The 26,877-nt window shown below is 42.5% G+C and overlaps 1 protein-coding gene across 1 annotated transcript in view; it reads right to left on the reverse strand.

The window, feature by feature from the left end:
* LOC114936974 (uncharacterized) overlaps positions 1-26,877 on the reverse strand; it is a 46,973-nt gene extending 20,096 nt beyond the window's left edge. The window contains exons 1-6 of the mRNA XM_085487932.1: positions 26,701-26,877; positions 24,652-24,766; positions 12,160-12,189; positions 10,380-10,482; positions 9,338-9,572; positions 273-396 (exon numbers count right to left, since the gene is read on the reverse strand). Of these exons, the coding sequence (XP_085344058.1) occupies positions 273-396; positions 9,338-9,572; positions 10,380-10,482; positions 12,160-12,189; positions 24,652-24,673 (514 nt within the window). The 5' untranslated portion in view covers positions 24,674-24,766; positions 26,701-26,877. The remainder of the gene's footprint in view (positions 1-272; positions 397-9,337; positions 9,573-10,379; positions 10,483-12,159; positions 12,190-24,651; positions 24,767-26,700) is intronic.

Raw genomic sequence — 26,877 nt, forward strand, 5'->3', positions numbered from 1 at the left:
TGATAAATTACGGCGTCAATAAACTGCGCGTGAATATTTTCACGCAGGAAGTCAGAAACCGTCGCAACCCGGATCTTCTATTCGCTTAACAGAGTAACACCGATAAACTGTATACGCCAAACGTATTCCCATATATCGTATATACACATATATATATATATTTACATACATATACTAGTGTGTATGAATATATATATACATACGATCACATACGTCAGACATGCGATTTCATCATCTACTATATAATCTACCGGAATTGTGTCGTCACTTACCGTACGGCAGCTCTAGTCGGCAGTCGATTAGAAGCGAATGGCCCGTCGGTTTTTTCGTGCCGATGATATCATTCCCTCTCTGCTCCAGCTCCAAACCCAAACTGACCCACTGTCCCGTGGTCTCCTGAAATGGGAAAAATCGGCTTGAAAAAAAACAACAAAGATGTACTCTTGGGAAATGTCTAAATATTCCCTACCCAGATAGTCACAGTAATTATTATGACATCATTTTGACATCAAAATGATGTCATAATAATTACTGTGGCTATCTGGGTAGATTTAGCTCGGCGGTTACCGCGTTGTAATTCCTCGTTACCGCCGTCGACTATTAAAATCGTTACGGACGACACTCACGTATCTACCCGCTCGCAAAAACTGCCACCGGTATTCCTCAACGTTCGTGCATAAAATAATGAATTAATTAATACCGGCCATTATTCACTCTACCTTCAACAGTACGTTGCCGACGGCGCGGGAAATAATTCACTCGAGACAATCTCCCTCTCGTATTCCGGTCCCGTCCGAGCGCAACCCCTGAGAGCAGGTGCAATTATTAGATGTGAGAGAGCCGTTGTGTAATTTATGTAACCGGAATAACTTCGTTCGATGCCATATTCTTTGCGCGACGCGTGGAATTAATCTGTACGCGGATGCGGTATTACGCCATTGCGGATATGATGTACTTTATGGACGTGCACATGCAGTTTATATGCACCGCCAGCATCTGGCACGGGTCGTCGTTAGAAGAGGGAAAGGGCGAGGAATATTCGGCCCTTCGATTTTTCCATTTCGCCCCGCTTTTCAAAGTGCGGAGAAAATCGAGCGTAAATTGGACCGAACGCGGTGAATCTGGAAAAATTTTGACAAAGCGCAAAGACCAATAAACGACGAACGGAACCGCGACTATGTACCAAGTTCGTCGATATGTACCGCATTATTTCGCATAGCACGTAAAAATAAAAACGTGAACGTAAAACAAAACGTAACTTCGAGCTTCGATGGTTTAGCGGCTTAAAAGCTTTATAATCCTTGAGCTCAAACAAATCACGTCCGATCGGAGCCTTTGTTCGTATCAATTTGAGATTTTCCATGATTCGTTCTCCTAAAAATACAAACTTTTCCACCGAACGTGAGAAATAATAACAATATTCAAATATCATTTTCGCTATCAGAGATAAAAAAAAGATTAACTTGCGGTTGTAAAATATCTTTAACAAATCGATTACAGAGAGATTATACATAATCTAAACTGGGAAAAAAAACGGAACAATCGGCTTATCTCTCTCTCTCTCTCTCTCGCTCTCTGCATTTTCTCAGCGATAATTTAAAATCCGGGAAACTTTAACTTTGCAAATACATCCACGTGCCGCGTTTCGACATCGACAAAGACGAGGAAAACACCGAGATTTTGTAGTATGTCTGCCGGCGAAAAAGTATTTCTCGAAAACAAGATACAAATCCCGCGGCGGCGCTCTGTCTCGAATGGATCTGTTTGTCTCGAAAAACTCACTCGACTCGAGAATTATAGCCGAGAAGAAATTGTGGCCAAATTTTCGATGCGTGAAGAAAACATTTAAAATAACGATATTGTACTCTCGGGATTGCCAAATTACGTCAGCCGTATATTATATCCATCAATTGCCATGTTAAGTTTATTTTCTCTCGAAAGAACGTCATATTATTCGATACAGCATCAATTTTGTAATAGATGTCGACGGGGCAATGTCATTGGGGGCAACAATAGAAATGATTAACGAGGTATCCTCGTGTAACGAGTTGTAATTGTGATCATTTCTATCTTTTCTCGTGGCATGGAAAAAACCGGCAATACGATATTTTTACAATCGATACGTAAATGAGGGTAAGGGATGGAAATTGCGAAAGATTATTCCGATACCGACACGTGATCTCGACAAAACGCGATACTAAGATATAATTCGGTTATTATTAGGGTTAACTTGCATTTTGCTACTGGAAATCGATAGGCCATTTAAAGATCAAAGCGGGCCATGCATTGTCCGATGTATGTACATCTGAAATTCGCCTGTATTCGTTACATATAAAGAGAAAATATGAGAGATCAGGGTATAAATTTATATTTACCTGACACGAATCTCTCTTTTTCGAGAAATCGTTCCCGTTTCACGTAAATGTCACGAGCGTATTGTACATTTTTCGCATACATTTCTTCACGCGAGTTCAGAAATTTTAATGGAAAGAGCAGAGAGAGAAAGAGAGCTGGCAGAAAAAAGAGATACATTTTTTATTATCTCGGGAAAAGTTATAATTTCCTAGGTCGGGTGCAAAAGAGAGTATCGCAACCGACTTGGCTGCTAAAATAAGAAGGATCCACCCGTTCTCAGGTACTGTGCGGTCGTTCGTTCCAGTTAATTTCACCCTATTACGGTGCTACTGGGGGAAGAGTCGAATTAGGTTAGCAGTGACGGGAAGTGGTGTGACGCACCAGTATCGCTCCTACCTTTTCGATTTCAATCTGTTTCCTCGCAACCTGGCCCAATTAGCATTGCCTATCACATGAGAAGGGATAAAAAAGCGAATGCGAGAGGAAGATATGCGCTCGTCTTTCTATAGCGAGGGAATAGACGCGTCATCGATTGGTCTCGATCACTTACGAGAAGCCAATATGCACTTTCAGCGAGCACCGATATGATTTTCCAATGATGTTATTTCGGGAGAAAACGAGTTTTCACGCAATTTACCGACTTTCACAAGCGCTTGTCATCCTTGCCGACAAAAGAAGCCGCCCTTTTCGCTCGCGTACCAATAGGATGAGCAAGATTTCTTTTTCATTTTTTTCCCACACACGAGGGGAAAATATGTCAGAGTAACGAGGGATGATTGTAAAACCGCGTATGTGGTCGCCTGGTTTCACTCCATATTCCAGAGACCGTCGTCATATATTTCACCGTCCCACGCCAAAATTATTATTTTGCCAGGAAATTGTCACGCGGCACCATTTATTTTCCCCACGTGATAAATAGTTGGAGGGACGCGTCGTTAGGCCGACTTTCTGTACGGATATAAGCGACACCGATGTAGCTACCTAATGTGGCCGACACGATTGCTAATAGTCCCGTGTGTCCACTTCTTCTTCCGTTTCTCACCTCCTCGTTTCTTTAATCTAACGGCAATAAAAAGAGAATCGCCGACGCGACGACAATGTCATCGGGAAAGACGATGATCGTAGCGATTGCGGGATGACGTCCGTGTAATTAAGCGTCCGACGACACAATGGCTCTCTACCGTAGTCGGCAGAAATATTCACTGCCCGTAGAAAATGTCACACCTGCGGAAGGCAGCGCGGAATTCAGCGGCTTCCGATTTGGCCGGAGATGACGGATGCCAAAGAATGGATTAATCACGACGTTTGGAGAAGGAGAATTACCGCGCGAGAATAACCTGGTTTTCGAGTCCTTTCGTTGCTTGTAATCTGGAAAATGCGATTACACTCGCCTTGGAAAATTTCGAAATTTTAAAAACTCGAAAACCGAACGATTTTATTTGAAGAAAATTTAGATATTAATAAATAAATTAGCAAGAGAGAAGAAAAGTTGAGATTGTGTAGGTCGTTCGATCAAATGGAATACAAAATGTATAATTGCGAATCTGACAGATCGACCGATTGAACAAGACATATATGTTCATTACACGAACATATCCCAGTAACCGTCTGATGTTTGCTTTTGCTTAGAGATGCATTTGCTATGCACGGTCGATGAATCTGTCTTAATGTTTACCGTGACGGCTATATTTACTGATAAGTATTATTTCATTCGCATTGATACGAGATTAAATCGTTGACGGACGAATGCTAATGCTTAAATGAATTGAAACAGCTTATTATTGGATAATATTAATCGGCTGTTTCGCTAAGCGAATTTAAAAGACTTTAAGAAATTGTCAAAAAGATTTAGGTGTACATAAAAGTAATAATCGACGGTATATTGTCTCGCGAGTAATAAAATAATAATTTCTGAACAATTGGCTTGCGACGATAAATCCACTTGATGTCGCGCCGTCGATGCGAAATTATTCCGCGCAACAGGAGGGATAAATTCGAGCAATTTATTTCTGTCGCTTTATATAACGTCACAATATTTACATGACCAGGGGCGATTCGACAATTATATCGATGAACGTTCATTCGATAATTCCCGGCCCACATAGCGTGTCCCACGCAACGACGAAGTCGATATTGTATCATATTTCAATTCTCTTTTTCACGCTCGAGAGCAGACAAGGGACATTCATGCGTGCATGCGTTTCGATAAAAGTTCAGCTCGACCTGACGGCTTAATTTCTCCGTCCTCGACACATAGAATCGCCGCTCGTCAATTCCTCGAGTCAACAAAGGTCGGCTGCAGTCAGAGCCACCGTTCCCTCCTTGGTCGAAAGCAAACAGGTAATTCGACCCCATTCACTCGGACGACGATCCCCACCGAAATGCCCTCTAACTCGTGAGATATCCGCCGATTCTGGTCTGTAACACGCGCGCCGGGGATGCTCGACCACGTGTCTACGATCGCGACGTGATGGGCTTGGGGTGAGACGATATTCCGGCAGAGAAGAAGGAGAGGGTAAAAGCCTAGAGAGACGGTTCTCGCGCGCGATCGATCGACAATCCCTTCCCGCATCCACGACGTTCCTTTCCCCTCCTTCAAGCTGCTTCCTAAAGGTACGGATCGTCCATCAGTCTGAAATTCTCCGTGGATCACCAAGATGATCCCGGAATCCGTTTTCCATCAACTGGTTTTCGGGGCGCCATATCGTAGTGATATCCACCGCACCGCTGTTACTTTTCTCACGTTACGCGACAGAGTTGGTCGCGCAGGTCACTTTGCTCCCGCCTCTTTCCCGCCGCTATTAAGTAAATTGACGGTGGTCTCTCGTTCTTATTTTTCCGGGTTATAGCGGAAAATGTCAGGGAGCCACTTAAACGGGCCGTCGATTGATTTTTCCGGCGACCGTTAAAGCTGAGGTAGAAAAGATTCTAGGTTGCGTTGCGAGTCGTTAATGAAAATGCAAATCACGAAAAATAAATCGTCCGTGACGAAAGGCCCGGTTGAATGAGGGAATCCATCTCTCTTCAGAGATAAAATCGAATAAAAGCAAAAGGTTTCGCGAGCGACGCGCTATTAATCAACGTCTCGCGGATTAAAGCCGAGCCGCGGAGACGAGACGAGAGCTCGCGAGTGCTAAATCAGGTACCAAAATTCAGCTACGTCGTTACGGGGTAACACGCCGACGTGATACCTTCCGGACGCGAGTATCTCCGTGAAAGGCGAAATTTCACCCTCTACGCCGTAATAAGGGATGACTCCGACAACGACGAGATACGAAGAGGTACACGAAAGCGCGCGTTGATGGACTCGCTGTCAAGTGGCTGTGTCAGTGACACGCACACTTGACACTGTCAACTTGACCTGTCAACGGACAATAAGACATCATCGGATTCTAACGGATTCTAATTATACATATCTGTGTGTGTTTCAATAATATAGCGCAGGCTGTAATTATTAAATACGACCGGCGGTTGCCATTTCTATACTACTTATCAAATCGTATATAGAGCCTCGCGTGCCGTTTTATGAATATTTGAAGCCGCAGCTATGACCCAAATTGTCCTTCTCGCTACATGGAAAAGCAATCTATGACTTCTCGCGTCGGTACTCCGAGGCTCGTTTATCTCATTCCGCTGTCCATTTTCTCGCATTCCTATATCATCTCTCTGATTAGCCATCCCTCATCCGTTCTCGACCGAGTCTGTATCGCTTTTCGCAGCCGTGTTGACTCTCCGTCGCGCGTGCTTTCTTCGTCCCGTTTACACACGTGTGCGCATCATGCACTTATACCTACCTATCTCTTTTTCTCCCTTCCGCATCGGCGCTTTATCTTTGCTGAATGTCAGCGCTGCTGGAGCGCGAGGTTCGTCGATCGCCCGTCCAGAAACGTGGAAGGAGGATTTATAGCGTGATTTGTAGCTTCTCTCCCATTGTTGCCACAATCGTGCCGTTTAAAACGGAAAACCGAGTGAAAGAACTTTGTGAGAACGTCTTGACGTCGCCTCTTTCTCTCTCCCTCGTAGCTGAATAAAAGACGTCGCTTTTGTATTCGCGCACTCGCGGATCATAGATCACACGGTCATCAGCTTCTGATCTTGCACCGAGGAGGTAATGTAATATTTCACAGACTCACACGAGGAAGCAAGAAACGTAATGGATACGAGGTGTTATAAGGTGTATAAAATTGCCGTGCAAATACCAGTGCTTCACGGATGTGAATGGGGGATCGTTAGCGCGAGTCGAGAGGTCTCTTTTCCTCGGAGGATACGGAGGACGTCGTCGTGTCAGATTTCTTTCGAGCGAGGGAAAAAGAAATTCAGCGAGAATCAGCTCAAGTTTTCATCAGGGTCGTTGCCTCTTCCAAAAGCTCGCTTACATGTGTGCACGCAGCATAATGTCGTCGTAAACCTACGGCCGACTATTCGCGCCCACTCGGCGATTCGGTTTCCCCGGACGTTTCATTGAGCGCCGCGATTTGGCCGCCCGCCAAGTGACGTCACGAGCGAAAGAGGACCCGGGTATTGCCGATAGTGATGGCGATGTCGTGACTTGAAAACGACGGGGGGATGATAGGGGACGATGCCGCGGCTGTAATTTCGAGCTCTCGCGCGAACGAGAAAGGATTCGTACGAATGCAATTTTAAATCTTTAAATAAGAGAGAGACTATAAGAGTCGATCTCTCTTTGAACGATAATCTAAAGCTATCTTTTGGAGATAAAATTTTCTTATCTCTCTCTCTCTCTCTCTCTCTCTCTGTCTGCATTTTTTCCTACTAAATTCTTGATTTGTTAAAGAGAAAAGCACTTGAACATTGCGCCACCATAATTTGCCCGACCAGTTCGGAGAAAAAGTTTACAACCGTTTTCGCGAAAGAGACGCACTTGAAAAGTGACGCTAGTAGTAGTCGAGTGTACGTAAAAGCAGACTTCTCATACGCGACCGAATTGTGCCGTCCAAGATAATGCTACTCTCTAATTTAATTTGTCCGACTCTTCGTCGAAAGATGCTGCAGGTGCATTTCGTGCAGAAAAAGCAAACAAGTCTCTCTCTGACTTTAATTTTTTTTTCGATTCACGTGCACCCTTATTTTTTGACATACATATATCCTTCCACAAATTATCCCTATCGATAAATTAAAAATATAATTACGTTGAGAATACTCTGATTTTGTAAAAACAATGTACAGAAAACGCATATTTTATTTGAAAAGTTTACCATACAAGAAAGTTTTTATCCGATTTATGATAATGAGATCGATAATGAGATCGTACTGCCACAAGAAGAAGAATAACGAGAAATTGACTTGAAAGCAGTCGGGCGGTTGTCCGGGAATTTGAATAACAACCAAGAAGAAGGAACAAAAGAAACGGAGAATTGCTTCTTCGTTTCCGGGTCGCGCATGAATGACTTCTATCTAGTCGTTTAAAAGAATGACTGTGAACGCTCCAAAGAGTTATTATTCTCGCCAGGGAAAGGGTGATTTCATCGAACGAGTAAGAATATCTCTCGTTTCTTTATTCCGGCCTTAAAAGTCGGCAAAGCATTCGCACGATTTAATTAACGAAAATTCACTTTTATCGCCATACATATAAGTTCAGTCGAGCGCGTAAATTTCACAAACGAATAAGGCAACGGGATAACGGGAGGAAGATCGCAGGAAAAAATCTCGGTTCGAGAACCTCAAAAGACATATTGTATAGGGGTGAAAAGGGGATGGACCTTAATCTCATTCGAGTCCCTCTCGCGCAAACATTCATCCTAGCGAAGAGGATCCATCCAAGCGCATCAATTTGCTGGTAAAAGTAAAATGTAATTTGTGTTAGACGAACTAGCATTTCAAAGTTCTCATGGATCGCGTTTCGAGATCCCGAGAGCGTGCGCCCGATGAAAGCGGCGATAAGAGAAATTAGGTCCTTCGTGGCTGCTATTAATACATAATTATGCACGCTAATTATGAACGCATCATAAATGTACCTCCGAAAGAGAGAGAGAGAGAGAGAGAGAGAGAGAGAGAGAGAGAGAGAGATATGGGGATGAGAGACAGAGAGAAAAGGAGACACGGAGAGAGAGAATAAAGTAAAATCGCCATCTCTGCTCTCGCAACCGCTCGCTCACGTCAGCAACGTAAATTACAGGCTATTGTTAATCACCATATTGGTGGAACACGGTGTTTACTCCAAATTCGCGCGTGATTGCGTCCGGCGAAAACACGCGACGAATTAAACGATGTCAGTATCGATGGAAAATGGTCAACGTTGCGTCACTTTCGCAAATTCAATTTGTACGCGCGCGACATAATACAGGGTTGAATTGCCCTCGCGATCGGTCACGCATCGAACGTGACGTCGATTGATTGCGTTCTCTTCGTTTTGCGGTCCTCTTTTTCCTCTCGTTCGCTTTTAGATTTATAGCGCGTCGCAAGAAAGACGAGAGGGATAAAAAATCGCCCGAGATTTAGCAACGATAATAGAGGGCCATGATGACGGACATTAGCCGAAGAATGATGTGTGACGGAGGATCGACGGTTATTCCATCGAGAATCGACGGATAATCCTTAAACGCGCTAGATAGTAATTGATTTCGGTCCGCCATTCGACTCGGACAAACACTCGTCGAATTTCATTTCACGTGCGAAGCCAAAAAGAGGACCGCTGACGAGAGAGCACCCGAAGAAAGAGTGAGTGGATTTCTGCGAAAGACCGTTACGTGCGAAGAGTACTTGAAAATTGTTCGTTATTTGGCGCATGTGACGACGTTCTTTTAAAAATGTTTTTATATCTACGACGAACGAATCGAGATGAGTCTCATCCCGTATATCGAGTTTTATTACGAATCGTAAAAGGAATACTTGTTGCTGCCGCTTATGACGCGCAGAGTAACACAGCAATTATTATAGCATTTTAATTTCAATTATACATATGGTATTGTGTGTACTATATATTTTAGTAGTGTATAAAACGTATGTATGAGGGTTGGTGTACCGTGTCAGTGATGATGTCTGGCTGTGTGTTGCTGTTGGTGTCAGGCATATCGGACGGTGTGTTTCGTTCAAATTGTTGTACTTCTGTGTGACTTAAGTTGCACTGATTTCTCGTTACCTCGTTCATGTAGGACACCTCTGACAGTGGGATATAGTAGTAGCCCAGAAAACGGTCCCACAAGAATCCCTTACACCATACTTCCACGACGAGCCCAGCATTCATGTCATTCGTTTCGCTGCGTAACAAACAAGTTCCATTAATTTCGACGAGGTCACAAAGAGAATTATTACGCTGTAAAATAAACAGCTATGCTTTTTGTATAGCCTTTATATAGTGTAGATTAAATTCCGTTCGAAATTTAACAACCGAGAATTTGCTGGCGTCAAATGCCGAAAATCGTTCGAGCGAGCCAAGATCAAGAACAATATATCTTTACGTAAAATGGTAAAACGGTCGGCATTGAACAGGCGAGACAATCTCTTTTAACCCGCGAGTCAATTTTACGTCACTTTAAAAATCTTTTTTTCTTCCTTCTCTTCTAACCATTTAATAACTCCGTTCGAAAAGAAAAATCAAGAACCATAATGGACCGAAGATCTCATCTCAAACAAGGAAAGACTTTGTCAAACTGAAGGTTAATAATGCCGTATTACGAAAAGGAAGCACGTTTCTTCCTACGTAATTTTCATCGGAAATTTTTATCCGACTATCGGGCTTTGCTCGAAAAACTCGCGACCGGTCGGCGAGATTGATTTCGTCCGCGTCGAGTTAGAGTTCCTATTAAATAAGACCGTAATTAGTCTCAGATTCCGTTAGATGCGCACAAATTACCGGCTGTCCTAGATATTTTAGTACCGGCGCGCACGCGATAGTTTGCGATGTTTCCGAAGAATGCAACGTCATATAGTAACCGTATGAGAATTTTTAAATTGAAACACACATTTAACTTGATAAAGTGTGTTTCACGAGTTCCCTTCTCTCGTGCTTTACATTTTTGGTGTTTAAACGAACATTCAGATGTGATTAATAATCGGTAACTTACAAAAGGAAATCTTGTTCCCAGCATGGATTGGCCCCTTTCACAGTGACTGTCGTTGACTTTACATTTTGTAGCTTCAAAGTTACGTAGGAGTTGAACTGCTCCGCTGGAATTTGGAATCAATAATATATGTTTCGGCCAACTAGTTTAAAATACAACGCAAATTTTGCTACTCACACAACATACGAGCGAAATATATGATTATATTCATTCATTATGCGAGAACAATTAAAATGTCATAAAAATGTCACAGTTAAGTTGCATTTTTTATCACTTATATAACGGAATTACGTTTTAATCAAATTTTTATTGCAATTTTAATCCTTTCGAGATCGTTTTGTTCGTGATTTAAGAGCAATGTTTGCGTCTTCACGGGGTTTATGTGTCCGAGAACGAAGGGACGGGGAAGAACTGTACTATTAAGTTGAAATAAGTTCCGCCCACTGCATCTACTGTGCATGCTCTCAGCTGCACGCCTTCGATAAGTCGCGCAAAAAGAAGCGAGGAGCGAGAGGTTTTACGATCCGCGACACAATGTTTCGAGCACGGTAGTGCGTCACCCTCGACATTTTACTTTACGAGCCACGAAATTGTGTCCGAACGACCGGCGAAATATGTTCAAGGGTCGCGTTCCACGCCTGCCTTCGGGGTGGCATTCTATCTCCACACGCTCCGAGCTCAACCCGGAGAACTCGACTATTAATAAAAAATTAGACGCGACGTAAATAGAGCTCAGCGAGCCGTGAAAATAACAGGGCAGCCTCTCTTGACCTGAGAAATTACCAGATATGGAACAAATCGAATCGTCGCACATGCATGACTAAAATAAGAGTTTTTCGGCGATATATATCCGTTCTATCGTTTATAGAAACAGAGAGACGCTAAGGACTGCTAATGCAAAAAAAATCCTACGATCAGCTTCGATGAAGCCAAGTTTGTCCGCGATAAGGAGAGTTGTTGTTCGTAATATGAATGCACGATCGGCGCATTGAATAAATAAATTTATAAAACTACACGCTTTTAAAACGTTCGCGATGCAAGTGTGGACGTTATCGTTGCCTCAATCTTGCAACATTGCGTGGAATAATGGTCTTTATGTGTCCATCCCGTACAATGGCATACACGTGACGCGCGTGGTTGGATATTAAAAAGTACAATGTAAACGCAAAAGCGCGGAGGCTGTCAAGGTTACGCGCTCGTCATCGTAGACAATATTAAATAATATTGCGGCATTAATCGACTACGCGTATAAAGTAAATTAAATAGATTTATGATACAATTTAAAATCACCCTTTATAGTCGACTATTATATAATATCGTTAATTTATTTTTTTCTCTACTGAAATAATTTATAAAAATAGTAAGAAAGAGGGAGACACGTACAAAGTTTTTATTATCTTAGATTTATATATAGGAGATAAATTTTTCGAAAAAGAGATCTTTTATATCTTGGTGCGGAAAAATTATTTCGGTATAAGCAAAATGTCACGACATTCTGCTTGAGGTATCACATAATTTGAAACTTGGAACTATTCCAATCGCACGGGGCGCAATAAATTGTTCGCGGATTTTAGAAGCGAAGCGTGAGTAAGAGCTTTGATTTCGCGGCTCGTCTCAGTTCCAATTTGGAATACGCGATTACGCGCGCGATAAAATATTTCGCTCGTACGTATGAGTGTGAGAGTAAGAGTCGGGAAAACAAATCGACTGAACAGATGAGTCCTGAAGTTTTCCACCTTCGTAAGACGTAATATTCCTCATTTTTTGGTCACATAATGCGAACCATCCTCGCAGATGAACCGCGCCTTCTTCACTGCAACAGAGAGAACAAAGGAGGGATTACAGATTATAAGTTTTGAAACAAAAATTACGGACAACAATATATAAGTACATTTGCAATCGCTTTCAAGCAACCTGAGCTTAATCTTAAAATCATGAAACACTTAATAAGAAATCTGTAAAACACTTGATGGTAAAATGCTGTAATCAGCAAAGGTTTATTGCTAATTAGCTCGTTCCCGCGAGCTGTTTACAACACTTGTGTATCGACGACAACATTATACCTATTTATCGGCACTTTAGCGCGAATTATCAGGCTATGTAATTACACTTGGGTCGTACTCTCCCGATTACGTTTAATAAAATTCAAATGTACATATAAAGATCGAAATGTGAAATCATTCGCAGGAATAATTATATCTTTGATGCACATCGCGCGCGTATCAAACTTTCGAATTGAAGTTTCACAGGGAAGACAATTTAACTCGCGAATGGTGAAGGTATATACAATGTACCTTCGTCTCGCGTGTAGTATATGTATTATCCGCTCCGTGCATTCTCTATCGACTTTTTTGTCAATTATTTATAAACGTCACATCCTGCAAACACATTACGGATTTACATAACGCGAATACGTAAAACGAGTTCGAGTATCACGGTCGGAAAGAGTTTGACAGTTCCCGGTTTTTAATAAAAAACCGTTTAACGGATAGGTCAACGGAGGAACCTTGTCTATAAGAACGTACGTACGCGAATGCGCTATAGGTGCAAGTGGAGCGCAGCTCCGTCGTTATATCAACGATTTGAAGCAATGACCTGTGCTAATAAATGCCAGGTAGTCTGTACCAGAGAGCCTGCGCGAGTAACTGCCCTTAGGATTAATCCTGGCGCTGCCAGGAGAGACGGCAGCTTCCACAGTTCAATGCAATGATGTTAAAACGGGTCAGCCGTGTATCCGCAGGTCACAGTTCATAGAAAGCTTTTTCTCCGCTCCGAACGAGCGAGATATTTTCCCCGCTCGACACAGACGCGCCTTTCTATTTTGTGCGCGCTTACATCGCGCGCGATTAATTAAGAGAGAAAGAGAGAGAGAGAGAGTCTGCGGCTGCAGGAATATTCTCGTCGCCGAGATATAAAATTGTCAGCCGCAGGAATGAATTAACGCTGATGTCACGCAAACAGGAGGGAACCCTACGGTCGACCTATAACGCCGAGAGTAGTGAATCGACTATTACATCCGCTTCTGTTAACCGAGAGGTCGAGTGCGGTTGCCTTACACGTTGGCAATCTCTCTCTTTCTCCGCTGCTTTCTAAATAAACTCCTTGACGAATTAATTGCTCTTTCTCACTTACTTAAAAATATTAATTGGACTCGTACACGACCCGCTTATTTACTTGCGTTCACACCTTGGCAGCCGGCCAGTCGATTGAAATCCGATATGCGGTGTGAAAACTCCCCGTGGGGTGGGAAAACGCCGATATTAAATCGACTTTAAGGACGTTTCAATAAAGCGCGAATGGCGGCGTACACGCGTACACTATATATCGAGCACACCATATCGATACTTGATAATTGCATTAATTTCGACGATACGCAAGCGTGTTTCCAACACTCGGATGTCTACGACATTCCTACAAACTGTCACGCTATTAACGATGCAAGAGCCGGCGGCGTACATATAGAGAAAATGTGCATCGGTTTAAAGTAAGACAAAGCGTCGTATCAAAGTTATATTGCGCGAAATTGATACCTCGGGGCGCCGATGATATATACGTATAGCGGTAGATATACGAGGATCCTGTGTGTGTGTGTGTGTGTGTGTGTGTGTATGTATGCAAGCGCGCGTAGGCAGATGCACGGCGAAAGAAAAGTGAAACACAATGACGTCAGCTTTAACGCTTCAGTTGCGATCTTTTACCTTCGAACAACTCGAGACAATGGACGTCCGGCATATGAATACCGTGCCAAGACCGTGGTATCGTTGTGTCACACACGTACTCTCATGAAACTCACCCTCTTCTGGCTCTCTACTCTCCCTACGTGTATATATACGTACACAAACGCGTCTTTGTGTGGCGCGTACACGTGCGGAGGACAGGCGCGCGTATATAAGTGTGACACGACGCTTACTTTTCATCCTACGGCAGTTTCCTTCGGTGACGACGACGTCGCTGCGCCGTGAAAACGGATGCAGAACGATCGGCGACAGACTTCACAGGGGCAGGGAGGATAAACGGGGTGGAAAAACCGGGTACCCGCGCTTACGTTATATGTGTTGCGCTCTGTTATTTATAGGGAGGTATTAAAGACAATATTTACGCGGCACACGCGTAAATGCGATATGTTATCGCGCCTTATCAAGGTGTATATCGCGTAGATATATACTCTGAGAGATGATGACCAGTGTATATTTTTCTCTGCTAAAGCCAATCCCTTATATAAATGAGTCTGCCGACGACCCTTCGGTCAATTCTTATATATCACGACTCTCTCTTTATCCCCGTTTTATATGACATACTTAGCCGTGGCGTGTGTGGAAAAAAAATATATTCTTAAAATATTTTTCTTATCCGAAAATATTTTCAAGATATTTCTTAGGAAATATTCGCTCTTGAAACACGCTCTCTCTCTCTTTCTCTTCCTCGAAGCAATATTCTATCGCTTCGTGGGAAATTCTCGCTCCTTTGGGGAAGATTGGTTTTACTTCTTTATCGATTATTATTTCGTTATAAATTATTAGATTGATTTAAATGGATTTATAAGCGTTACGTAAGCAAATTGAAAGAATGCTATCAAAGTTTGATAGATTTTTTACCGTGTCTGTGCTCCTGTATTATGCTCGTACTCATCTAACTAGGTATCTCGCATCCTTCATGTGCGTTTGCGCAAAGTGCAATCGATGTAACGGGTATATAATGGGTCGCGATTGTGCCTCAAAATATATGCACCTACGCTTAGTTATGTCTTCAATTAATCATTTTCTTTTTGCGACACGTCGTAATGGGTTCGCTTCTGAATGTATAATTAAAGATCGCAGGAAGCGCAAAAAACTTTTAGATACGAACGGAGTAGAACGGTGCTGTAAAGTCGATTAAACCCTGCAAGTCTCCATCCAGATTGAAGGTAAGTGCGCAGCTGGCGCAAATGCAAGGGCTCTTAACGAAGCAAATAGAAAGGTGTTTTGAAATTCTACAAAATAGCTTAGCGCAGACAGGTAGTCTAATAAACTTCATCGGATTATTTGAAGTAGGATTTTGAAAAAAAAAATATATATATTTTTCACTATTTTGTACTCCCTTGTATATATAGTAAATCAAAACGTTCGTACATTTATGCATGAAATATCGTATGCGTCATCATATATCGTCAACATATGAATCACCGCGCCAATTCCGCGTCGCGGTCCACGAATTATCGATTATACATTTTCGATAAAAGTCAGAGGCGCGAGAGATACATATATAGGAATGAGACTTTATCGAGTATTTTAAGAGGAAGAAAGAATGATCATCACCATAAATCAGATTCGAAAGCGTTCCCGATGTTTCCGGACGTCATCCGAATACGCGAAAGTGATAAGATAAACCATGCACGTGATTATCACGCGACATACGGATTATTCTAGAATCTCCCACTGTCGCGAACATATGGCACACGTTTTTGCAAATGCGATGAATTGCGGAGAAGACTATCGCTAGCACGATTCAATCTCAACTATGTAAAGTCATTTAACCTTTAGTTCCGCAAACACATAAATGCCAGAACGAAATACTCCTTTTCTCTCTTCGTTGAAAAGATAAAAGTTTTAAATTAACTCGTAGAAGTTAATGCTGAACGTTTCGTCAGCACTTTTGGGGAACAAAGATAACGTAAAAGGATAGTTTCTAAATAAAATATCGTTGTTTCCGCAAACTGCAATATAATGCAAATCTGAAAAACGATTTTCGTTTCTAAAACTACGAAATACTATACGATTTCCTTCAAAGTCGATCAAACTCGTACTTAAAAATGCATTTGAATTCTTCAAATGCATTTTTAAAAGATCGAAAAGTAATCAAATGACACAATCGATAAAATTATAAATAAGTTTATGAATATAAAAGTCTACTTTCTAATATAGTAATGTGCAGGAAATTAAAACCAACATCGACTAAATACGTATTTATCTCATCTCATAAATATTTTATATTATCTTGCGCGCATGAATGTGAACTTCCTAGATGCTATAATATAATGAGTGAATTCAAAGTTGTTCAAGCATTAAATAAGCACTGCATTTTTAAAAACTTATTACGCGCCTTTATGGATTAATTAATGTAAGTTTATTCCACCGCGAATCTACAAAAAAGATAAGAATATAATAAATGCTCCAATATTTATGCTAAAGGAAATGTGTGCGATGTTATCGGGATGATGTAACATTTTTTTTCTCTATACCCTAGAGTCTTGAGAATTACGAGCGACGTAGCCGCTTGAGATGTAATTAACAGATTACTCGTTGGCGGACTTCAAACTAACGTAAATCTCCTACCGATAAATCTGAGGCTTCTGTCAGATTACTATTTCGCTAAGTCGGCGTGTACATAGAACACTACATCTCTCTCTCTCTCTCTCTCTCTCTCTCTCTCTCTCTCTCTCGGATTTAATATATTTACCGTGGAACTCTACACATCGGAATAATTTATAGATGGTTCGCGTAAAGAAGAGAATTCACTCAACAACTTTGCGCATCTTCATTACTTGTAACGAGAAATACCTATATCTAATTGCTCAGCGGCCGAAAAATTCCACTATTTCTATCTTCTATATACCAAGAATCCGAACAATTCAATAATTCGCGTTCGATAATTCGACTATATTCCCGCAGTTTATAATCTCCAAGAACAGATGATCCGCGTTAATGATTTATTCCGCGTGGCGCATTAACCCTGCGGAGCAGGGGCCGATGTACATCAGAGCTTTGGCGAAGTTTGGCCTCGCGTCCGATAATTCCTTCGATAATATTGTTTTCGCGCATAATTAACTCTGTGGGCAGCGCGCGTGGCGTATCGATATATGCGCTTCTCTCTGCGTTGAGGGTCCTCTCTGTCACGAAATTTTCGTCAGACGAAGAGCCATTCCCAGTAATATATCGATAGCCGACACGTTGACGGGAGATGCGACCGCATGCACGAAAATGCGCACCACACCAGGACGAAAGTTATTGCAGGAGATGAGACGAGGAGATGGGGATCTTCTCTGGCCTGGTCTGACGTCAGGGAACGAGAGACGGTGGCCTCGCCACACCATCCACCGGGACGAATTATTAATAATACCCGAGCTGTGTGAATTGCATTCGCGCGGAAGCGACAGGCGGAAAGTTTCTGTCGCTGACCGGATCGTGACATTTATACGACGCCGCGGTATTAAGGCAGCCTGTGTAGTATTATGTACCAAATACGCAACTATATCTACTACGATCTGTTTACTACCGCGATTCTCGTCGGTATCAATAAAATCGGCTTAGCGGCGGAGTTTCCTATCGACGGTCCGTCGATACGACGCATCGCGCCCGGATTTTCCGACGGTCTTTTATCGGAAAATAAAGGGAAAAAAAAAATAGAGGGGAGGCGAATCGGGAAAACTGCGTGTCCTGCAACTCGAACTCTGCTCGATAGTCCGGGCTATTGCATTTTTCCCCACCCTCGCGAGGTTCAAGGACCCCTATTTATTATGACGAAGCCAGTATCCCTTAGATAGCTTCGCGAACTCCCGATGGAAACTCCGGGGTATTGGATTCCGATCTCCTCTACACGTAAAATGTACTAGTTATACGACGACGAACGATAGAAAATGGAGATGGATTGCGTCGAGTAAAATCGAGTGAATTCACATGTGATGATTAATGAGCTGTGTATAAGAATTTGATCAGAGTTACTGGATCATTTTCAAAAGACGAGATTTTTCAATTAATATGAAAGCTCTTACATAATTATATTTTAAACAATAATATGATAATAATTGATAATTTTCTTTCAAAAATTATTTGCAAAAATTGCAATGTGATTATTTTGCCTTGCATAAAAATGCATTCGCAGTAATGATATTTTCTCGTATAATAATGATATATATACCTATAATAATACTTTGAGTGTTTTGAAAATAGTATATGCAATATATAACGTTAATGTAACACGAATTCAGTTAGTAACTCGTAAATACCATCGACACCATTATCCCGTAGCGTAAATTCTTCGGTTAAGTCCTGCATCATCGAGTTTCGAAGTTTTCCGTACTAGCCATCGCTCTTACTCGTAGCAATAAACGTTCGTTTGAAACATCTACTCTTGCGATCAATTCTGGTATATCGGCGTCGTATACAAAGTGCCCGGCAGCTATCTGCAGGGAGCCGATCAAAGCGTTCCAAAAGTTCATTCCGGCCGAGTCCACACCGTCCTTCGAACGAAAAGCATATCGGAATATTCGTCGTCGAAAATATGGAAAGTCGTCGCAAGCTCGTTATTGCAACCTTTGTAATGCCCCCTTAAAAGTTTATCGCACCTTCTTTCGCCCTTCGCTCAACACGAAGAACAAGTTGCAGCGAGTGCGAACTTAAAAGCTCGAAGGGCTCAGTTATTACATGGAGGAAAGGGATCTTCGAGAGCATCGTCCGAGAATGTTGGTCATCGGAGCGAGGAGTGGCAAAGAGTACATACAAGCCGGTCCGATAACCCTTTAGCACATCGCAAAATTTTTCGTTCGATAAACGAAAGCCTCCATCGGCTCGGAAAAGTGGCTCTCGTTCATCGAGGTACGAGAAACGGGAGCAAAAAGTAGCTCGTCATTTTTCATCGCCTATAGTCGATGTGGTTTCACACAGAATGTGGCATTTATACGACAAAAATTTCCACTTGATCAGAAATTTACAAAAAATTTACAACGAGCTCGTTACTTCTCCTCCGTCTGGAAAAATAGCTATACTAAAGGAAAAAAAATGAAACAAATGTTCTGTTTGATCGAAAAGCGACTAACTCTTAGAAAGAGAAATTAATGGCTTATTCGTGTAAATATAAATTCGGTTAATTGCTCCAAGTTTCGATAGATCGTTAACGTTACAGCGTGCAAAGTGACTTTGCTTTCGGTGTTCGCAGTCTTCTGAGCGATGGCCAAGTTTCAACGGTTACTGTACTTCGTTCTACTTAAAATACCGACACAATAAAGGGAAACTTTTGCCCCAAGCAAGTTACATTTCTTACGCCGTGTATCCTATTTTCCTCGTATAAGAATGCTTAGAAACTGAATTCCCAACACCGCCTTCTTACAGTCTATATTTATAGAATCACATTACATATATAATTCATAAAAGCTCCTTGATGCTTGAATGATGGTCGTTCTTTTCTTTACTTTAAAAGTATCTATCTATACAGAAAAAGATGTATGGCTGTTGTTGCTATATATGCAAACATTCGTCTTACATGGTGTATGAACGGAAATAAGTAAAATATTTTAGGAGATGCTGATCTCTCCGAGGAAAAGCTCGGAGAATCTCGTTTCCGAATGTGGATAAGATCAACCCTTCGTTTACGAATGGCGACGGGGATGGTTTCCGTGTCTGATGGCGTTTCCTCCTTCTCTTCTTCTCGGGAAAACTACACGGACACCTATATACGAGGAACAGATGCGCACGTGTGTGCGGCTTAAAGTGTGTTAGACTACCGCAAAATCATCCCCCGAAAATTCTCATTCAAGTAGATCGAAGAGGCGAGGCGATGCAACGTAACGCGGATAGTTTTTTCTTTTTCACCATTTTCGAAATCAGTATTCCACGGAAATTTTTCTCCGATAAAAATTTTCACCCTGCGCGAACACACAACTGTCTGCTATACAAATATACAAGGTATATTTATTATTATTATCACGTATATATGTTTTTCAATTTCCTACTTAAATATATAATTTATATAAGACTCAGAAAAGAGCTATTTATGGAACTAGAATGCGATAAAAATAGATAATCTTGGGTAAAAAAAAATTCCTACGTCATTCTTGGAGGATATTAAGGAAACGTTATTCTAAGGAAAATCATGCTCCGTTCTCAATTGTCACATAATGATAAAATGGATTTTCCATTATTGTCGTATTTCGTAAATCGAAATAATCGCAGTTGTGGAAATATCAATGTTATACGAAATATTGTCGAGGAAAAAAACTTTGTGCGCGAGAAGCGATACGTGCCGAAGCGTGATTTCTTTCGGATCTTCTATATTTCTGTAGGAAGAAATTCCCGTTTCTTCAAACAGCAGCGCGATTTTGCAACAGAGACAACGCGCGAAAATAAATGTCCGCACGGTCGTTAACGCGGACGGAACGGATTGCCATCGTTATTGCGAGCGTTTCATCTCCATTAACGATGACACATTTCCGGCGTCATGACGATGAAAGCGCGAATATATGTATGTAGCCCTACCCGAGCGGAGCGAGAGAATGAGCGAACGACAAGAGAACGATAGAAAGAAAGTAGGTCTCTGTCAGAAACGTCCGCCATTGAAAGTGTTATATTTTCGCTGACGGGGAGAATATTAGGAAGAAATTTACAATGACAATGCCATGCGCACGTGTGAGAGAATCATCTCACTAAAGAAAATCCTCTCAAATTTCGAATAAATTTTTTACAATGCACGCGCGCGACATCTCGAATTATTCTTGTTATCGCAGACAAATGCGTCCGAGCTTTTCTTCTTTTTGTTTCTCTTCTTCTCTTCAGACCACGAGGGACGCAGAAGCGAGCCGTAATATTTCGAGCGGCAAGCTTTTTAAAAAAATCAAGAAGATACATGCGAAAAAATGGGAACTGATTGCTGGCGGTAGTGCAAAGATAATCATAAGTATAAAGAGAGTCTGAGTGGATTGAGCTTGAGGAGTGAAAGAGTTTCCTTTTCATGTAATGGCACTCCTCAATCACTTCTTACTCCTTACAGACTTCTACTTGCTTTTACGCTATCGCTTCTTGCCTCATGCTATATCATTGTAGTTTTTACGAGGACGCTTCTTCTCTTACGTGTATTATAAAAGTGTTTCCGGAATTTTTCTTTTCCAAAAGAGAATTTACATTCCTATCAATCAACATATTTACATGGTTGAAGTGCGCACATATATATATATATATAGTATGTACGTCTCTTTTAAATTATTATGCAAATATTTGAGAAATGTCTACACACGTGTATCTCAGACGTTTACATTTATCCTCGAGGTAATTTCGGGAGGCGAAAAGAATCGTTTTAATCAAACTACCGTACATGTAAGGATCTAAATCTAAAATTAAGGAGAGAGATCAATCTCAACCGTATATGCAAAAGCGTAAAGTTCGCTTTAATCAGAGCCACGGCTCGGCTCGAATCGCCGATTCGTGGCTTCCGCGTGCTAATTGCCGCCTTCTTCTTAACGATACGTCGCTCCGAGTACTTTGTAATTCTCTCTCTCTCTCTCTCTACGTCCCACGAATGTAGAAGCACGAAGAAACTAACGAATATCAACTCGCCGGAGTAACAACAGCTTTTCCCAGGCTTAACACAAGTTCCTCGACTCGCAGACAGGGGAAAATTCAAGTTGGCTCAACCGGATAGTATATAATGCGGAAGATTTACATAGGTCGTACCACCTGGTAGATACATCGCTGCTCGTCGTTTACCCGGCGAGCAGGGCGAGAGAGAGAGAGAGAGAGCGAGAGAGAAGGGTGAATCGCGCACGGTGGTTTTGCGATAGCGGCTCGCCGCGGAAGACGAAGACAGAGGACGAAAGAGGCGGTGGTGGAGAAGAGGACGGAACGGCAAAAAAGCCGCGCTAGGAGGGCGAATGGCGGGCGGCGAGTGGGGTCGAACCGAGCGGTGGCTGAAGGAGGGAATGACCCCGCGTGCACCGGGGTCAACCGTTGCACTGCGCTCTCCGTGTCTCATAGTCATGGACGATCCTCGCGTTTGCGGAGCTCGCTTTGATATACGGGGCCAGGCAACGCCGTGTATACATGTACACGAACGGCCTAGAAGGAATCCACCACCTGAATCTACCCAGAGTCGGATATTGCCTCTGTCTGTTACCCTCTACTCCATATAGTCGCGTGTACGCGCAAGTACGTATGCGCACGAGTCGACGACTTGCTGATGATATTTATGAACACACGCGGGATGAACTTGCTGATGGAGAGATAGCGAGATACGCCGGCGACCGACATTATTTCTCGTTATTGTCAGCTGATATATTTTTAGGTTGCTCCTTCCTCTCTCTCTCTCTCTAACTGGTTTTCTCGTCTAGACGATGTCGACTATTTCTCCCGTATATACTTTGTTTATGTACGAAGTGTGTGAGAAGAAGAAGGAACTCGAGAGTGTATCTTTTCATCGAGATTTCATGCGTGAACAAGTGTGTGAGAGCTTGCGGAATGTAATATCAGAAAAGATAGCTATCACGACGTCGTTTCGTATGTCATGTTTTAGATCTGCCGGAAATATATGTATATCGAGCGGGAGAGCATCTGAGAGCTTATCGCGCGACGTTATAATAAAGTATCGATTTACACGTATCGACATTCCTTAAAACCGACAACATATTACTATTATTAATATTTAGACAAGAAAATGCAACAAATATTTTGACATTTGTTAACGCTCTTAAACGTTAATATCTTTAGAAATTGCAAATCGTCAAGATATATACCGAAAAATTATAATTAAAAAAATAGATAAAAATAATTCTAACATTTAATTGTGTTTCTAAAGAACGCGAGAACGAGAGAAATAAAATGTGCGAAATTTCCACGTACATCTTCCGGTTCTTTCGCGTGCGCTGAATTACGTCACAATGTCAAGTCAGATCTCAGTATCGCGCGGGCGGCTACTCACGGAACAGTGAGCATTCGCATCCGAGAATCGCTTTATGCGCGATCATATTTCTTGGTCAGCCGCATCTTATATTTTTCGTTTAGAACAGCAGATATATCCAAAGAGATATTAAGTCATGACGGATATAACCGTCCTGCATCCATCACAAAATCAAGTTACAGTTACGAGAATATACTATCGCAACATTTCGATATCGATTCCAGGTACGTCCGCATTTAGCAGTTGTGTGTGTGTGTGTGTGTGTCCGCGAAACGCAAGACGCTGTATAAATCACGTTTCTAAGTCGATAATCGAGCGAGACGCACACGAGACAATGAGAACGAGAGATATGCGATAAGTATGTAAAAGCAGTCGATCGATTTGCAGTGTAGTCGCGTTGTCGTGTTGTTAGATTATAATCCAGCAGCAGCTGCTACTGCGATGCATTGTAATTTCTCTAAGGTATAGCTGAAAATTGAGTGCATCGCCGTCTCGTCCGGTGATGGTGCAGCAGCGGTGGGAAATGTAAATGAGAATTTTTTTTCTGATACTTAATGCCCGTCACACGGCGGCACGCCACCGCAGACCGCCTATCCAATTAACGCAATTAGCGATTTCATTAGCACTAATTACATCACGCGTCTAGTATCTCGTCTCCTCCCTTTCTAACGCGTCTATTCTCAGTGGGATGCAACAATGATTGATACCACGCGCGAAACTTGCCGGAGTTTCTATACCTTCCTCTTTTTTTTTTTTTGCTCGCGGCATGCAAATCCGGAATAGGCTTGGAAATCCTCTTTGAACTTTTCCAACACAAAAAGAAAGTTTTTATCTCTACGCCGAAAACCTCGTAAAGAAGTCGGAACGGTTTTGAGTCAGCCGCTGTGTTTTCTTTTTTGTACGAGAATTTAATAACCCTTATATCGCTCATTTTACTGCTTCAAAATATGAGATATTCTTAATTTTACAAATTTCACACGCTGTTACTCTTAATCGCAGTCTGCATTCTCAAGAGTCTTTGGCACTTATTTAATTTTTTTTAACAATTAAATATTACTCTTTTAATAGTCGTGTAAGAATGAAGAAAATTAATTTTCAAAAGAATAGAAGTATTTCCGAGTCGGAAATATCTTTGTATTTTCAATCTCAGTTTTCAATCTAATATCTATACTTTAATATTTTAAATTGTCGCTTTCTTTTGAAACTATGCACATTTAATTTAAGTTTTGTCGAAAGCTTCTTTTAAACTTCTAAATATAGGAAACGTTGTTTATATATATAGCTTATTTGAGATACAAAATAAAAATTTAATTCTTATATATGAATATAAAACCTATTCTCTTTAAAAGTCATTAAAAATTGAGAGTAAAAATAATAGATACAAATTCGACTTTGATTTGTACTAATAATTGATAAATCTAAAACTATAATAATAATCTTTAAAGGACCTAAATTTAAAAGGCTTAAAATAAGAAAAGATTAAAATGATTTAACGAGGCTCAGGTTGTTTCGTTTCAATTATAGATCGAGTGGTAAATATCTCATTCGCCAATTTCGATAATTATATATGTCGGATTGCTTCATGGAAAGTTTGCTAAATCGCACAATCAGAGAATAACAATACAAGAAAGGCACTCACCCGTTACGCTGAGCAGCGACATGGTCGGAGGATCCTCAGTTAGTCGGCTGAATTTCTCGAGTTGTCCTTAATCGGCCGAACGGTGCACTAGACGAAGAGATCCGTACGAGAGCTGCTGCACAATGAAAAAAACGCCGGTTCGTAGACTTGTACACTTTTTTTTTTTTTTCGTATACGATATGCAGGCTAATACGCGCCGCATATATTCCTAATATACTAATAATCCTCTTTTTTCTTTCCCCCTCTTGCTTTTTTCTCCCTTTTTTGATCTCCCATGTTTCTCTGCTTCCGCTCACTGTGCGCCTCTATCACGTACGATATACGAACGCGGGATACGTGTGTGCATGCATATACATATATATGTATAATGTATGTGTATGTATATATATATATATATATATATATATATATATATAATACGCGCGTGTCAAGTGGTCGCGATGTACGCGCTGGTTACACACGAATTGAAAGCTCGCGGTAAGCTCGACACGGCGTTTTTTCCGCTATTTTTCTTCTCTCCTCCTATTTCTGTGTAAACTTCTCGTTGTACACAAAACAATTGTAAAATTTTGTTTACAGTCTGTGACACTCACAGGTAGTTAACCGCTCGACGATCATGACGAAGTGTTCGTCCGCGTACCTTATCGCGCTTACACGGCTTATCTGGATCGACGGGCGACCTGGCTCCTTCTCCTCCGCGTTTCTCTCCTATAACCCCGGTTCACCCCCTTCCCGCCCACTCCCACTGTGTGTACACTGGCCGATGACCGTACGTGACACGAGTTCCTACGTGCTCGTTTGTAACACTGTTTTCTCTCTCTGTATACCGGCGCGATGACGATCGATCGGACGCGGAGATATAGAGAATGACTCGAATACACGTAATATATTAGCCCCGATTGACTTCGCTATCGGTTCGAGTCGCGAAAGGATTTCTCACAGATTATCGTTCGCCGCGTGAATCATCATAATTATCATCGTGCGTATCGTCGAGTACTCGGCGAGTAGTAGTAGCGAGGCACTTGGTCACGCGCAACAACGCAGTCCATCCTGGCGATTGAGAAGTAGGCGATCGTCACTGTTGTTCGCCGATGCCTCGCTATCGTTCGCTATGTTCAGCCGCGCTTTCGGAGTTCCCGCTCGTACCAGATTCTCGTCCTCGTCGTCGACGAGGTAATAATGGTAACAATAGTAGTAGTAGTACGGCAGCGCCAACGCGATTGCTCTGCAGCTGCTGCTGATCCGGTCGTCGGTGCTGTTGCTGTCGTTCCCGTGATGACGTACCGCGCGACGGCCGCGATCCCGAGACAACATCGCCGAGAGAGCGACCCAGGTCTCCGTCGATCGTCGCCGTTGTCCGTCAACCTTGTGGTAAATTCGGCCGAGGGTCGCCCACCGTGCCGCCGCCGCCGTCACCGAGCTTCTCGTTATTATCATAGTAGCGAGGGCTGCAGGGGATGTGCCGTCGCGCGTCTCTCGTGCTTGTCAGGGGAACGTGCACCACCAACGACGCCAGGCACGTCGTCGCCGTCGCTCCGAGGCGCGACCGGTCACGCGCATTTCACCACGGTACCGCGGAGGAACGCCAGGCCGAAAGACAGAGAGAGGACGAAGAGAGTGGAATGACAGAAGGGCGCGAGAACGAAGAGGAAAGAGAAAACGGGGGATGAAAGCGCGCTTCGGGACGAATTTCGAGCGAAAGATTATGGGTAAAGAGAGAAAGAGAGAGAGAGAGAGAGAAAGGAAAGGGAGGAGAAGGGGGATGAAAGGGGCGAAGATCTTGGAAGAAGCACGCGGCACCGCGTAAGAACTCTCGGAGTGATTATTACCCGTACCCCGAACTCACAGAATAGTATCCGTATACCGTTTCCTCTCTCCTTCTCTCCTTCCTTCCCTCTCTCTCTTTCTTTCTCTAGTTCCGGGCACCGCTCGCTCTTCACACCGCTTCCGCGTCGATCGCGGCCGCGTATATAACCCGCACTTCTTCTTCGTTATAGAGGGACAGTAACGTGCGACATAGCGTTACCGGAAGCAGGAACCGTGTCTCACCCGCGTAACGGAAGCGCGGTACCGCGGTCGCGTGCGATCCGCCGCTCGATCTGCCGTAGCCGCGGCGTTAATCTGCTGAAACGTTGTTGCGAACGTACGCGGACTGCTCGACATCGAGCACTGTGCGAACGGAGACGCCTCCGACACGCCGCCGCCATCTTGCTACGTCAAGGGGAT

This window comes from Nylanderia fulva, unplaced genomic scaffold, assembly GCF_048542155.1.
Source record: "Nylanderia fulva isolate GAGA-0341 unplaced genomic scaffold, ASM4854215v1 Scaffold11, whole genome shotgun sequence".
Classification (NCBI taxonomy): domain Eukaryota; kingdom Metazoa; phylum Arthropoda; class Insecta; order Hymenoptera; family Formicidae; genus Nylanderia; species Nylanderia fulva.